This window comes from Platalea leucorodia (assembly GCF_965183815.1).
Source record: "Platalea leucorodia genome assembly, chromosome: 3".
NCBI lineage: Eukaryota > Metazoa > Chordata > Aves > Pelecaniformes > Threskiornithidae > Platalea > Platalea leucorodia.
The window spans coordinates 92,553,672-92,566,866 of NC_138825.1; the positions used below are offsets into that span (position 1 = coordinate 92,553,672).

General features: G+C 37.4%; 1 protein-coding gene across 1 annotated transcript in view; it reads left to right on the top strand.

Moving 5' to 3' along the window:
• Nucleotides 1–2,246: 2,246 nt before the first annotated feature.
• The window catches only part of IMPG1 (interphotoreceptor matrix proteoglycan 1), a gene marked incomplete at both ends in the record, with an annotated part of 66,145 nt that continues 55,196 nt past the window's right edge, over nt 2,247–13,195 (top strand). The window contains one exon of the mRNA XM_082306360.1: nt 2,247–2,313. Within this exon, the coding sequence (XP_082162486.1) occupies nt 2,247–2,313 (67 nt within the window). The remainder of the gene's footprint in view (nt 2,314–13,195) is intronic.

Sequence of the window (13,195 nt, forward strand, 5' to 3'; positions counted from 1 at the left end):
GCCTTTATGGGTAACATGAGTTGGCTGGTGCCCTGATTTACATACCTTCAGCACTATGCATAGCAACTTCTAGATCATCCTTATGTGACAATGCCTTGAGCCCCAGACTTGCCAACAATTTACATCAAAAGTCTTCTAAACGGAGTCCTTGATGGCCTAAACTGTCATTTTTCTGCAAGCAAAGGAAACAGCTTTAGTTGTATTTAAACAACACATCAGTATATTATTCTAGATATGTGCAGTGATTCACTGATGTGCTGGTTTTGGCTGGGATAGAGTTAGTTTTCTTCATAGTAGCTAGTATGGGGCTATGTTTTGGATTTGTGCTGAAAACAGTGTTGATAATAGAGAGGTGTTTTTGTTATTGCTGAGCAGTGCTTACACAGGGTCAAGGCCTTTTCTGCTTCTCACACTGCCCCACCAGTGGGTAGGCTGGGGGTGCACAAGAAGTTGGGTGGGGACACAGCTGAGACAGCTGACCCCAACTGACCAAAGGGATATTCCATACCATATGGCGTCATGCTCAGCATACAAAACTGGGGGAAGAAGAAGGAAGGGGGAGATGTTCAGAGTTACGGCATTTTGTTTGCCCAAGTAACCATTATGCGTGATGGAGCCCTGCTTTCCTGGAGGTGGCTGAATGCCTGCCTGATGATGGGAAGCAGTGAATGAATTCCTTGTTTTGTTTTTCTTGTGTGCGCGGCTTTTGCTTTCCCTGCTAAACTGTCTTTATCTGAACCCACGAGTTTTCTCACTTTTACTCTTCTGATTCTCTCCCCCATCCCATCAGGGGCAGGGAGTGAGCAAGCGACTGTGTGGTGCTTGGTTGCCAGGTGGGATTAAACCATGACTGTTAGAACAATAAAACAATGTGCATGAAGCAATATACATAAAGCATTAAAATGAGCCCTGAAAATCAGAAAAGATTGTGAAAATAAAAAAGCAGATTTTGTTTGGTCCCAGCCCAGTCTCTGTACTAGCTGGTCTGAGTAGTTAAAATTAGGCAATCTCGGGAAGGGATGGAGGTTACCATTGTTTAAATCCTAAGTAAAAATAGATTACTGATTGGGTTCAAATGAAGGTTGTTCTTAAAGTAACTTGTACTTACAGATTCTTGCTGCCAGTCTAGATACTTCCTATGTTAAAGCACAGTTGCATAAAAATCTCTAAGGGGGACAGACTATTACAAATGCCCAACTGGTAGCTTTTTTAGGTGTAAGGCAACAGTAAAAAACATTCTGGAAAATAAAAAGTAAGTATGGAGCACTTACACATGCCAAATATGTAACTGGAATAGTTATTTGGGAAACTGAAACAAAGCTGTTTGAAAAGTGTATTCACTCACTGACAATTCTTGGCCTGGTTATAACTATGGGCTTGAAACAGCATTTCTCAACACCATTTCTTATTGTCCCTCATGCAGCATTTTCCCTCCCCCACTCCCAGTTTGACATCAGATTGTGCCAGCCCTGAACACTGCTGCAATTTACTGCTGAGTCACATCATTTCACCGCTGTCACAGAACATCATCATCACTGCTTTGATATGAATGTTGCAACAGCAACCTTTTGGTATCAGAAGGGAGAGAGGCTTCCAAGACATATGCAGCGGAAAAGCTGAGTATAGTATGTTCTTTCAGAAAAGAATATCTTCCTCTTCAAAGAAAGTTCCCTGGGTTTTATGATCACTCGTCTGGAAATAGCACAATTCTCTCTCCCTGTGATTTCACCTCTGCTCACATGCCATACCTCCAGAATGCCCAAAGGATCAGTGTTCGAAGGGAATGGACACGAGAAGAGACTTCCGTTGTTTATCATGATGCTGTTGAAGTGTTCTGGGGTTGACAGATGCTGCTCCAGAAGGTTAATAAGATGAAGAAAGCTCTTCCAGCTGGACCGTAAGAGGGATTATGTCTGAGCAGCAGATAAACAGATTATTCCAGAAACAGACACTGTTTTTTTTTTTTAAAACTTCGTCACTCTTGTCTTACCACTCCAGTCCCCCACGCTAGAAGTGTGTGCGTTGGAAGGGTTTGTCCAGTCCTTGCATTCTGGTACCTGCTGCAATCTTTGCCTAGTTGCAATTCAATGCAGTCCAAGGCTGGGGATACCTGAAAAATAATAAGAGGGAAGACGTTTGGGGATTTTAGTTCTTTAAGAAAACAAAATTCTTCTACCTTACCTAAATATTCTTATTTCATTTCCTGCATGATTGATCTTGAAAACTGTGAATGATCAATAGACAGCATGCATTTGAAAACTGGATTAATATTTTTGATCATTTGCCTTGCTCTCCACGTTCAGGGAAGCAGAGGTAAGTTCATATATTAAAGGCTTATATGAATTTACATTGCATATGTTGAAAAAATAAATTGAAAGATCAGGGTATTTTCACATTACAGAATTCTTTGGTTGGAATTTGGTGTTTTGACAATTCAGCTAGAGACAGTAGTTACTGACACTGCTATAAAGTTGGAAAAGAAAACGTCGGCAAGATTTCTTATGTATGTTTCCGAGGTTTTACGATCTCTGTAAGAGATGCCATTTAGTTTTGATTTACCTGCATATGTTCTGTTATGAAAAAAATATAGTTTCTAAAACAATTATATGGAAGGAGCAAAATAGCTGAAAGAATATCTAAGCACTGACATTGTTAAAGATGGTCTGTCATCCTTGAAATGAAGAGAAAGTAGTAAAGTATATCTTTGTATTTACTAGCCATTGTCAGAAACAGCTTCAAAAACTTTCAGATGTACAAATTCTGGAGGAATAAACCATACTGGCAAATATACAAAAAATGGCAATGCTAGTAAGGATTACCATAACAATAACTGTAAAATTATTTGCAGAACACAGACAACTCCTCTGTACTTAGTACAACAGCTAACGATTGCTCCTTTTAAAAACATTAAAAACTTCACAGCAATTTTAAAGCTTCTTTGACAACAAAAAAGAAAAGATGGTGATGTGATTTTTCCCTGTTCAGTTCCATATTCAATAGATTTAGAGCTTTGGGGAACATGTTTAATTTTGGGGGAGGTTTCTTACTAACTTTTCCATCTATGCTTTGATATTTATATAATTGAATTAAAAGCCAACATTACAACTGCTTTATGCTTGCCCAAATCAATGACCTCCTATTTTATGTCAATCTCAGGCATGTTAATTAAATGCAAAGAATGTAAAATGACAAAAGAGAACTCTCCTCAATGGTATTTAAATATTTGTTAAAGAGACAGTGTGAAACATAGTCTGCTGTCAATACTACTTGGAAAGTTATATTTACACAGCTTTTTTTTTTTTTTTGTCTTGATTTTCTTTGCACAGATTTTCTTTAAAAAGTAAAGAACACAGTTCTTGTATCTCACTGAAATGATGTAAATCTTCTCTAGTTGACAGTTACAGTACTGAAAAAATCCTTGGGAAAAAATAATGTATTAATTAACACTAGATTTATATTCTGTTGCTCTTTGATTTTACTTTTTAATTCCATGTAAATAGTGTCATTTAATCATTAATGGTATTTTGGAAATGTGGCAAAAAATGAGAGAATGAGTGATAGTTAATGTCTGACAAGAAGAAAAGTTATATCAAAATGCACTGCTTTTGTATTTAAGTTGCATATTCAACAATGGAAAGAGAACAAATTCCAGGTAATTGGCGCATGCTTGATGGTATCATTGCAGTCCATATTTATAATTATGAACTGAGAAAGTGAGAATGCAAAAAGTGGGGTCACACAGTTCCACCCATTGCAAATTGTGACTGTATGTTACAATGCATTTCCCATAAAAGACTTCGGCAAAATTCTGGGAGGCCATCTTGACAGAGAGGAATACGGAACTGTATATTGTCTCCCTAAGAGATGTAGTAGTAGAGATTGGTGTATAGAATATTTATCAACATTCAGGAAACAATGACCAATAATAAACTTCACATAGCATCTTGCTTATGTAGCAGTGTTGGAATTTTCTCATTGCTGATGGCTTTCAGGGGAAAAAATATTTTTTCTATACATGCATGTGAATAATAATTGGAAAAATTCCTTCCCACCAGTTTTATGAAGTACATGTAGTATGCACAAGTGCATAATAATTACTTTTTATTGCCACGTAGTCATGCTATATATAATATTTTAAAACTATGTTATCTCAAATATATGCACACAGATCTCAAAATACTTAATGCTTGTGTTAAGAAACTTCTTTACCAGAGCAGGGATGCTTCGAGAACTGTTATTTAATGACTTAGTATTAGGATCAGATACTTATAGAAAATACTTTCAAAAGTACACAGGCTCTCCCAATAGTCTGAATACTTATATTAATCACTTATTAGTGATCCTAACATAGATAATTTAAGGCTTTTATGGCTATTCAAGTTTGCAGTACATGTCAACTGTGACAGACTAGGAAATAAGAGACTAAGATATAAAATACTCCCATCTTAAAAGAAAAAACATAGAGCTAATAATCTCTAAATATTTATAGGGTTAATCAGTTGATTTTTTTTTTCCTCATGAAGAAAACTATCTTAAATTCAAATTCCTGATTTACTTACATCTATATGTAACAAAAAGTGGGTTAACAAAAGTGGGACTTGCTCAGTAACATCTTTTGGTCCTTCCTCCCCATCCCTATTTTAGGACCAAAAGAGTCCTTCTCCCAGACATTTGGAGGCTGGCCAGGAGTACCTCCAGTTCCACAGTAAACAAACAGGAAACTGTAGTAAGCAAAATAAAGACTTTAGAGATAGCATGTTTATCTTTGACCATGACTAGTGCTAGAATCCAGGAAATGACCTCAGGACTTGAACTCAGGTCTTCGCCACTGTCCTGACACAAACTGTCTCTAACGATGAGAAGGGAAAGTGAGGGGGATCAAATCTTTGCAGCAGCAAAAAAATCTACACACAAAATATGACAGCAGAGTAATTTTTAACTGTTGAATTGTAAACCACTGAAACCCCAGACTAACTAGCAAAATACAGAGGAGCTTTGAACTCCCAAGACTATACATCGATGCTGAGTACATCTAGCACTTGATACTGGGAACATAAGGGAGCCAGAGAGTGTTCAAGGCTGTTTAGTGTTATTTTTTATTCAGCAAGCAAATATCCGCTATTTACTCAGCCATTCTTTAGGACACAAAGGCATTGTGTGTGCTCTGTGAAATCATTTTAATTCATTCTGACTTCCCTTCCTGCTTGGCTCTTCCAATTCAGCAATAAGTGTTGCAGATCTTCGTTACTATAATTGCCCTTGAAAAAAGGGTTAAGCAAATTTGTGCCAAAGGGAAAGGGAAGTCAAAGAACATAAAGCTTCAAACAAAAAAAGAAAGAAGAGACATCTGTTTTTCTAAGATTACTTTCTGTTTTCATCCATAAAATAAGAATTACCAAGTTAAAGTTAGCTTTCCTGGTTGTGCTTATAAACAAATGAAAAGTAAGCCTTCCCCCCCACACACCCCTTCTCAAACAAATGTAACACTGGATTATATGTGGGTTTTAATCTTATCTATTTCCTGGCTAAAAACCAAACTTGAATAAAAATACTAGAATATTGTCACTGAATCTTAAATATTAATTCCAGATATAATCACACCTGTACCATAGTGATTAGTGAACTATGTGTGAATGAACAGTTAGATGTGTGGGATTTTTTTCTCTGAAAACACCTGTGAACAAGACGATCACTATTAATAATAAAAGGTTTTCTCCCTTTACAAGACATTAATTTACAGGCTACAATAAACTAACTTTATGTGGAGTCTTAACCTGCTGGAAATCCGGATTATTGTTTATGCTATTCTTCATTTCTCAGCTAATTGTGGTGTCCCAGTGGCTTCAGCAGTGCACTGAGCGATATGGCCAACATTCATCAGATGTAGCAAACACACTGTCTTGTTCCCAGAAGGAAAACTATGAATGCATTCTACTGCATTTTGAAGCTTTAAAATATTTTAACTATATGTTTTCCCCTCTGCTTTAGTACCTCTGTCCTATTCCCAGTCCCTTTGGATTAAAATGAGTCTTCTGCTCATTCTCTATCACAAAATTCTTCCATTTTTATCAGGAATTAGGTGCACTATCCTGCACATTCCATGCACTTTGCATTTTGCAAGTCCAGCTATGTTTCAAACAATGTCTTCCCCTTAGGAACGCGTGGTATTGAACAACACACTTCCTAAAAAGAAATATCTATCTATCTGTCTGCTTGTATTTACATATATACTGGCATTTAGTCACCATCAGCTGCTATTTACTGGAAGACGCTTGAGAATAGTAACATATCTGGAAAACATAAGATTAACAATCAACTGCGGGTACTCTAACACCTGCCACAGTGTAGGTGTGTTCATATACCCTTACATAATTGTGGCACACCTTGTCATTTTATGCAAGCATACCACCAGTTTTAACCTTACAATATACCTGTCTGGCAGAGTAACACTAACATCCTCATTTCACAAAAAGCATAAGGACCTGAGGTGTAACATAGACACTGAAGCCCTGATCTGTAAGAAGCATTGCAGTCATGATCAGGACAACAGAGTTTAGCAGAGTAATTCTCAAAGCAACTGCCTAGTCACATAGACATCTGCAAATCAGTAGGACCCAGACTCATAGCTACATAGCTAATTATACTTAAGACACCATGCTTACCTTTTCAGTGGTGATGGTCTACTGGCTTTTAAATTTCTACTTCAGTGTACAGCCAAAATTACCTTCTTATTGGCCACTCTGAATCTTTCAGTACCTCTCTCAGACTTTATTCAATTGTATATTAACAATCTTGGTAACCCTGTTACCTGAAATAATACCGGTTTTAGTGGGTATGCTCCAGACATACCTTTCATACATATGAGTGAACACAGATCATAGAAGCCCCAGCAGTTTCACGTAGGAAGCAGTAATACACTCATCTTTCATTTTGTGATTTTGTGGCTACAGCACAAAATGAAGACAGTTCTAACGAAGTTCTTTTCCCTTTCCTCTTCTCCCTCAAAACTAGATCAATTTCATGTAGCTCAGAAGTTGGCCATGCTTAGAGCAAGGAATTAGACTAGGTGTCCTCCAGGTGTCCTCCCAACCTAACTTGGTCTATGCAGCTTGACACATAACTAAGTAAAGTAAGGCTAAGTCCAAGTCACTCTCTGTCAAAATGAGATGGAGTCAATTAGACAGAGACTGTAGATTGTATTGCAGGATGAGTGCCCCTAAACTGTGAGTAAAACTGACCAGTTCTAATTACATAAGTTCAAGTAAGAGATAGCACTGTGGCTTCTGGCTCCTGGAAATTTTCTCATACACCAACCATTCTAATAGTCATCATATTTGAATACAGTTACCTCAATAAGCCCATTCTGCACTGTGACTCTTTGACTCACACCATCAAAATTGTTGAAATGTTGTCATACATGGCAAAATATCACTAGAACTTGAACTTGTGCTGTCTCACTGACTTTCACAGAGGATGACTGTGTGTCTTGAGTAAGACTGATTAGAAAATTAATAGCAGAGGTGCTCAAGTGAGTGTTTCATCACTGCAGGTTGGATGCATCCCTCCAAGAACTACTCAAACATTTAGAGCATTTTCTTGCATCCTTTGATGCAAACCATATCAGATAATAGAACAGCATTTCAGGTCAAACGCTTCTAAGATGGCCAAGGAAATACAAATAAATATATGTTTCATATGTCAACATTAAAACCAATCATTCTTCAATGCTGTTTCTAGTCCAGGTCCTGGACCTTAAGCAGACTGTTACAGGATTCAGGTATTGGCAATGTAGCCATAGATGGCCTTTGGTATTTTCTGTTAATTCCAGCAGCAGTGATTAGTAGAGTTGATGAATAATAAGGAGGATTCTTCAACAGAATTTGCCCTTCTCTGTCTGAAAGAGATTTCTACCTTAAATGAGACATATGATGTCAAGAAAAACATGAGTTTCTTATGATACTCTTTCATCAGGAACGAAATATGTCAAAATTATATGTGTTGATTCATACAGCTTTCAGCGTGTTCAATATTTGTGGTTCGTACAGACTGCATTTATTGTGAACGTGGATTCATCTTTAGTCAGTCTATGACAACTATATTCACAAAAGCAGCAGAACCTTACCAGTGGCATATTATATTTTCTATTCTCATCTATAATAGGTAGATAATTCACCATAGTTATTTTGTCATTGTCGTAGTTTAGCTCCAGTCAGGAACCAAGCACTACGAAGTCGCTCACTCACCCTCCACGCAGTGGGATGGTGGGGGAGAGAATCTGAAGAGCAAAAGTAAGAAAATTCATGGGCTGAGATAAGAACAGTTTCATAATTTAAATAAAATTAAAATATATATATAAAATAATAATAATAATAATAGTAATAATAATAAATTGTAATGAAAAGGAAAACAACGACAGAGAGAGAGAAACAAAACCCAGGAAAAACAAGTGATGTAACTGCTCACCACCTGACACCTGACACCTAGCCCATCCCCGAGCAGCGATCGCTGCCCCCCCCAGGCAACTCTCCCAGTTTATATACTGAGCATGATGTCATATGGTATGGAATAGCCTTTTGGCCAGTCTGGGTCAGCTGTCGTGGCTGTGCCCTGCTCCCAGCTTCTTGTGCACCTGGCAGAGCATGGGAAGTTGAAAAGTCCTTAACTTAGTGTAAGCACTACTTAGCAACAACTAAAACATCAGTGTGTTATCAACATTATTCTCATCCTAAATCCAAAACACAGCAGTATACCAGCTACTAAGAAGAAAATTAACTCTATCCCAGCCGAAAACAGGACAGCCATGAATTGTATAGTTAGCTTAATTCAAAGATGTTACCAAATTGTCTCTTTACAGAGTGAGAAAAAGTTATATTTGTCTGTTATAAGGCCTAAGCATAAATTTCATAAAAATTGTTTCAAATTATCTTCTTAGCTGTCTTTCTGAAGTTGGTTGATTTAACAATTGTGTTTCTCCACTTGGGATAGAAAACCACACAGATTTCTGTGAGTATCTGGGAGGAGGGGAACAGGTGAGGGATTATGATACCTAGTTTAGTTTCTCAGTGTTACCTACTTGCAGAAATTAAATTCTTCACACTTACTGAATTCCAAAGCACATTAGCTGACGACAACAGTGATCTTTGGCACTGAAATGTAAATCCAGATTAATTTAAAGGGTTCTGCAAAAGAACCATTATCTAATGCCATCTGCTAGCTTTGAATGTAACACCATTAAAACAAAAAATTTGGGTTTTTTTATTAAAATTTAGACATTTACTACTGTCATTGCTATGCCATGTATTTCAAAGTAATTTATCACATTCTTCTCCAGATTTATTTCCATATATGTTCTGAGGCATAGATTGTTTCATTATAACAAAACATTTAGTATTTTTAACATAAGGATAACAACAGGAATATATCACATAAGGATTCATGGGAGCCTTGCCTTAATTGAGTACTATGTTAACAGTAACTAAATTCTTCATCTTCCGTAAATGTTTAAAGGAACATCATCACACATTCCTGCCAAGAAGCAGGATTTATAAAAACCCACTACTTTCCTGAATTCTCAAGAAGGAAAATCCCTTGGTACAGATCTAATTCAAAACAAGACCATAGTCTTTAAAAGGTTGAAAATTACAGAACCTACCTTTTAAGCAGGAGCCTGGAGCTCCTCTCCTGTGTCATAGAGAGCTTGAGCACAGCTTGTGAACATGTGCAGGTGTTGTTTTGTCATGCTGAATCCAAGCAAGAGATACAGGGATCAGATGTATTTTGTCTTCAGTACAAAGTCTCCACTGCACAGGCAGGGCCTAGCCCCTTCCTGACACGTAAGGTGATGCTGAGTCTTGCATAACACAAGATATTAGCAGGTACATGAAAGGTTCTGTAGGGCTGGGTGTGTAGACACCAGCTTTGTGGTATTTGTGTGGGAAGTTTGCTAGTGGACATCAGTCAACATAACACAGGGTCTTCCAAGTTGGAGTCCTGGATCTGGCCCCCATAGCTCTTTGCCACAATTAGATACCCAGGCCTCATTCCACAGGCAGTGTTACTATTTAGTGACATTTAAGAATGGCATTCACAGCCAACATACCAAACAGGAATTACCAAGCTCATCATTGTCAACATTCATTCTGAGGAATTAAAATTAATTACTTTTAATATAAATGCCTTAGCCCTCTTCCTCTCTTTTAGGAGCCCGGGTATTCTCCTCTGGCCAGTGTTCATATTCTTCTGAAACGAGGCATCAATGTCAGCTCCTTATCTGTCAGCAAAACATCCCCACAGTAGTGGACACTGCCCTCTTTCCCAGCAGTTCACTGGCTACGTGCACTAAACCTGAAGAAGTGAGATCCAAACTGAGTTCTGTCCTGTGCCTCGGCTACCCCAGTTAGCTCCCAGATAAGACCCACTACCGACCAGGATGCAACAACCATTGGGGCCAAGTCCCCTCCGCAATTCCTCTCAAAGTTCTTTCACTGTGTGCATGAAAAATAGTTAAAGAATATATTGGACCCAAAGATAAGTACAAGCAAGACATATAATCTTGTGTTTAAGGGCACTGAGCTCTCAGAGACAAGACCTGAGCAGACTAAATATTAGTATTATTTTTTCTAATATGGGATTCCATACTCAAGTTTTCAAAGTTATGAGCCTTCACAGTTGTGAAAACAAGCTTAGAAATGTAATGCAAACACAGCCAGAGCTACAGCATCTGTCAAAGCACTAGCAAAGCTGCCCCGAACATCAGCAAGATACAAGGAAAGGGCCTCTACTTCCACATCTGCATGGGAAGATAGAGGTTGTTGCATGCTTCTGTGGGAGAAGATAGGTGCTGCTCCTAGCACCCATATGCAGGATCTAGGCTGCGTTTGATGATAAAGGCATACCATATTGTAATCTGTCCCTGCTCATCTAAGCCCCTTCAATCCAGTCAGACCCTTCCCATGCAACTGGGACTGAGGCAATGTGGCATAAAAAAGATTAAAAAAGGAATATAAGGAGAGAACATGTCATGGGCACCCTGTCTGTGTCTGGCAAGTGCCATTAGAATTTGAGGTCCTTGCTATTCCCATGACAGGAGGGGACTGCCTCTAAGCGAAGGGTCCAGGATATTACCTCTCTCCTTACTTTCTATGCTCCATCTGGTGTTTACATTGATCAGCCCTTTCAGAGATCTCAGGATCAACTTTCCATGACTAGTCATCCTTGCTTTTGCTACTGGTTGAATTATCAACACAGGGGCTGTTGGCCCCACTCTGTATTTAATTGGATCACAACAACACATTTATGGGATCTTTGTTGAATTAACCCTCTTTGATAAGCTTTCCTTGTCCTATTTCAGCAGTTTCCCTCAAATAAGCCTTGTCTTTTAAGTAATAATTATTTTATTGTGTAGGCAATATGTCTCATTTATCAATTAAGCATTCCTCTCTATCCACTTATTTTTCAGACTAATCTGCTTTTCATACATGTCAAACCTTGTGATGATTTTAATGATGAACTATTCAGACTTCAACAGTTTTGTCCTGATCTCACCTTGAATTTTGCTGCTGAAACCTTTAGTTACCATATTTTAAATTCTTCTCTTTGTATACAATGACATCTTAATTTTCTCAGGTCAAATACTTCTGCTGTAGGTAGAATTAATGCTGTAGGTAAATGTTCCTGCACAGAGATTGTCTACATTGTTGGAAAAAACCCAAAGAACCCATAACAAAACTAGAGGCCTCCTAAAACTGATACTAGTAACAGCTAGAAATTAATAAAGCTGTATAGAAAAGCATCCACTAGAGTTATACAAAAAAAGTATGAATACAAGCTTCTTGCTCCTGTGTTTATAAAAGCAAATTAAAAAAAAAAAAAAAAGCTGACCAATTATGTGAATGGTTTAAAACTCTTTTTTTCTAGAATCCAGTTAAATAATGATGTACTTTTCCTTTTTCGTCATGCAGATTATTAAAAACATATAGGAACTCTCACCTTTGAAATCTATTTCTCCTGCCTTTTTTTTTAGTGAGGGTATAATTTTGATAATGCAGGTCTCAAGAGACACAGGGGAGAGGCCTTGCCTAATTCTGAGGATTTCAGATTTTTAATTTGAGAAATGAATACCATTTATCTGCCTGAAAACAAAACCTGAAGAACAGTACTATGCACTCAAGAGACCTGTATGGATGTCAAAGGACTTTGATTAGGTCCCATACAAATAAGATTTCTATATCATATTTTGAAAATTGCTTTATCATATTTTGAAAATCTTTTGTATATTTGTCTAAGTTCAGGACTAGAGGTCAGGAACTCCAAATTTTAATAACGGCTGACAGTGACTCTGTAGATCACCTTGGTAAAACTACCTCAACTTTTTTCATCAAGTATGCCACCTGGAAAATGGGCACAATTATGCAGATTCTTTCGTGTGAGAATAAAGAAGTTACAGCTTTGTTCAAGGTATCTTGGAGATTAAGATAAAGTCCAGTAAAATGTTACCAGACTTTGACAGTTATCTGCCCTTCTGCCCTAGAACTATCAAAGAAAACTAAAAATCTTTGACATACCTTTTAAAGGTAAAACTGAGACAGTCACCATTGTGAAACAACAGAGTTAAATAAAAAAAGTCAAACTGGGCAGGGTAAACACTAAGTATATTAATTGCATATGTTTGTTTCAGAAAAGAGAATGAGAACAAAAAGTATAGTATAGAAAAAGTGAAAAAAAAAAAGTATAACAGCCTAGTATTATTGGGATTTTTTACATGGTCAAATGATGTACCCTTTAAAATTTGCACCACTCCAGTTTACTTGATTACTATGTTTCATGGTAAAAAGAAAAGGGATCAGCTAATATATATGGGTTCAATTTCATAATAGCAGAGGTCTTTTTAGATTATTTTTTTCAACACAGGACACTGAAAGCAAAGCATCTAAAAAGTTGCAGATGGAGGCATATTATAGTAAAGTATATGGCTGAACCATCTGGGAGACTTCGGTAAAAAATTCTCAGTTCAGAATTTCCACAGACACAGGGGAAAGCACAGGTCTGAAAAATTATGAACAAATGTTTGTACCAGAAGACAGGTTGTCTTCCATTCACATTCAGTAAATATTAGGAAATAAGTATTGGAAAATCATGTGGAGAAAGGGGCTAATGCTTGGCTAATGCTTTCTCCAATTCAAATTTTGCTTAAGTT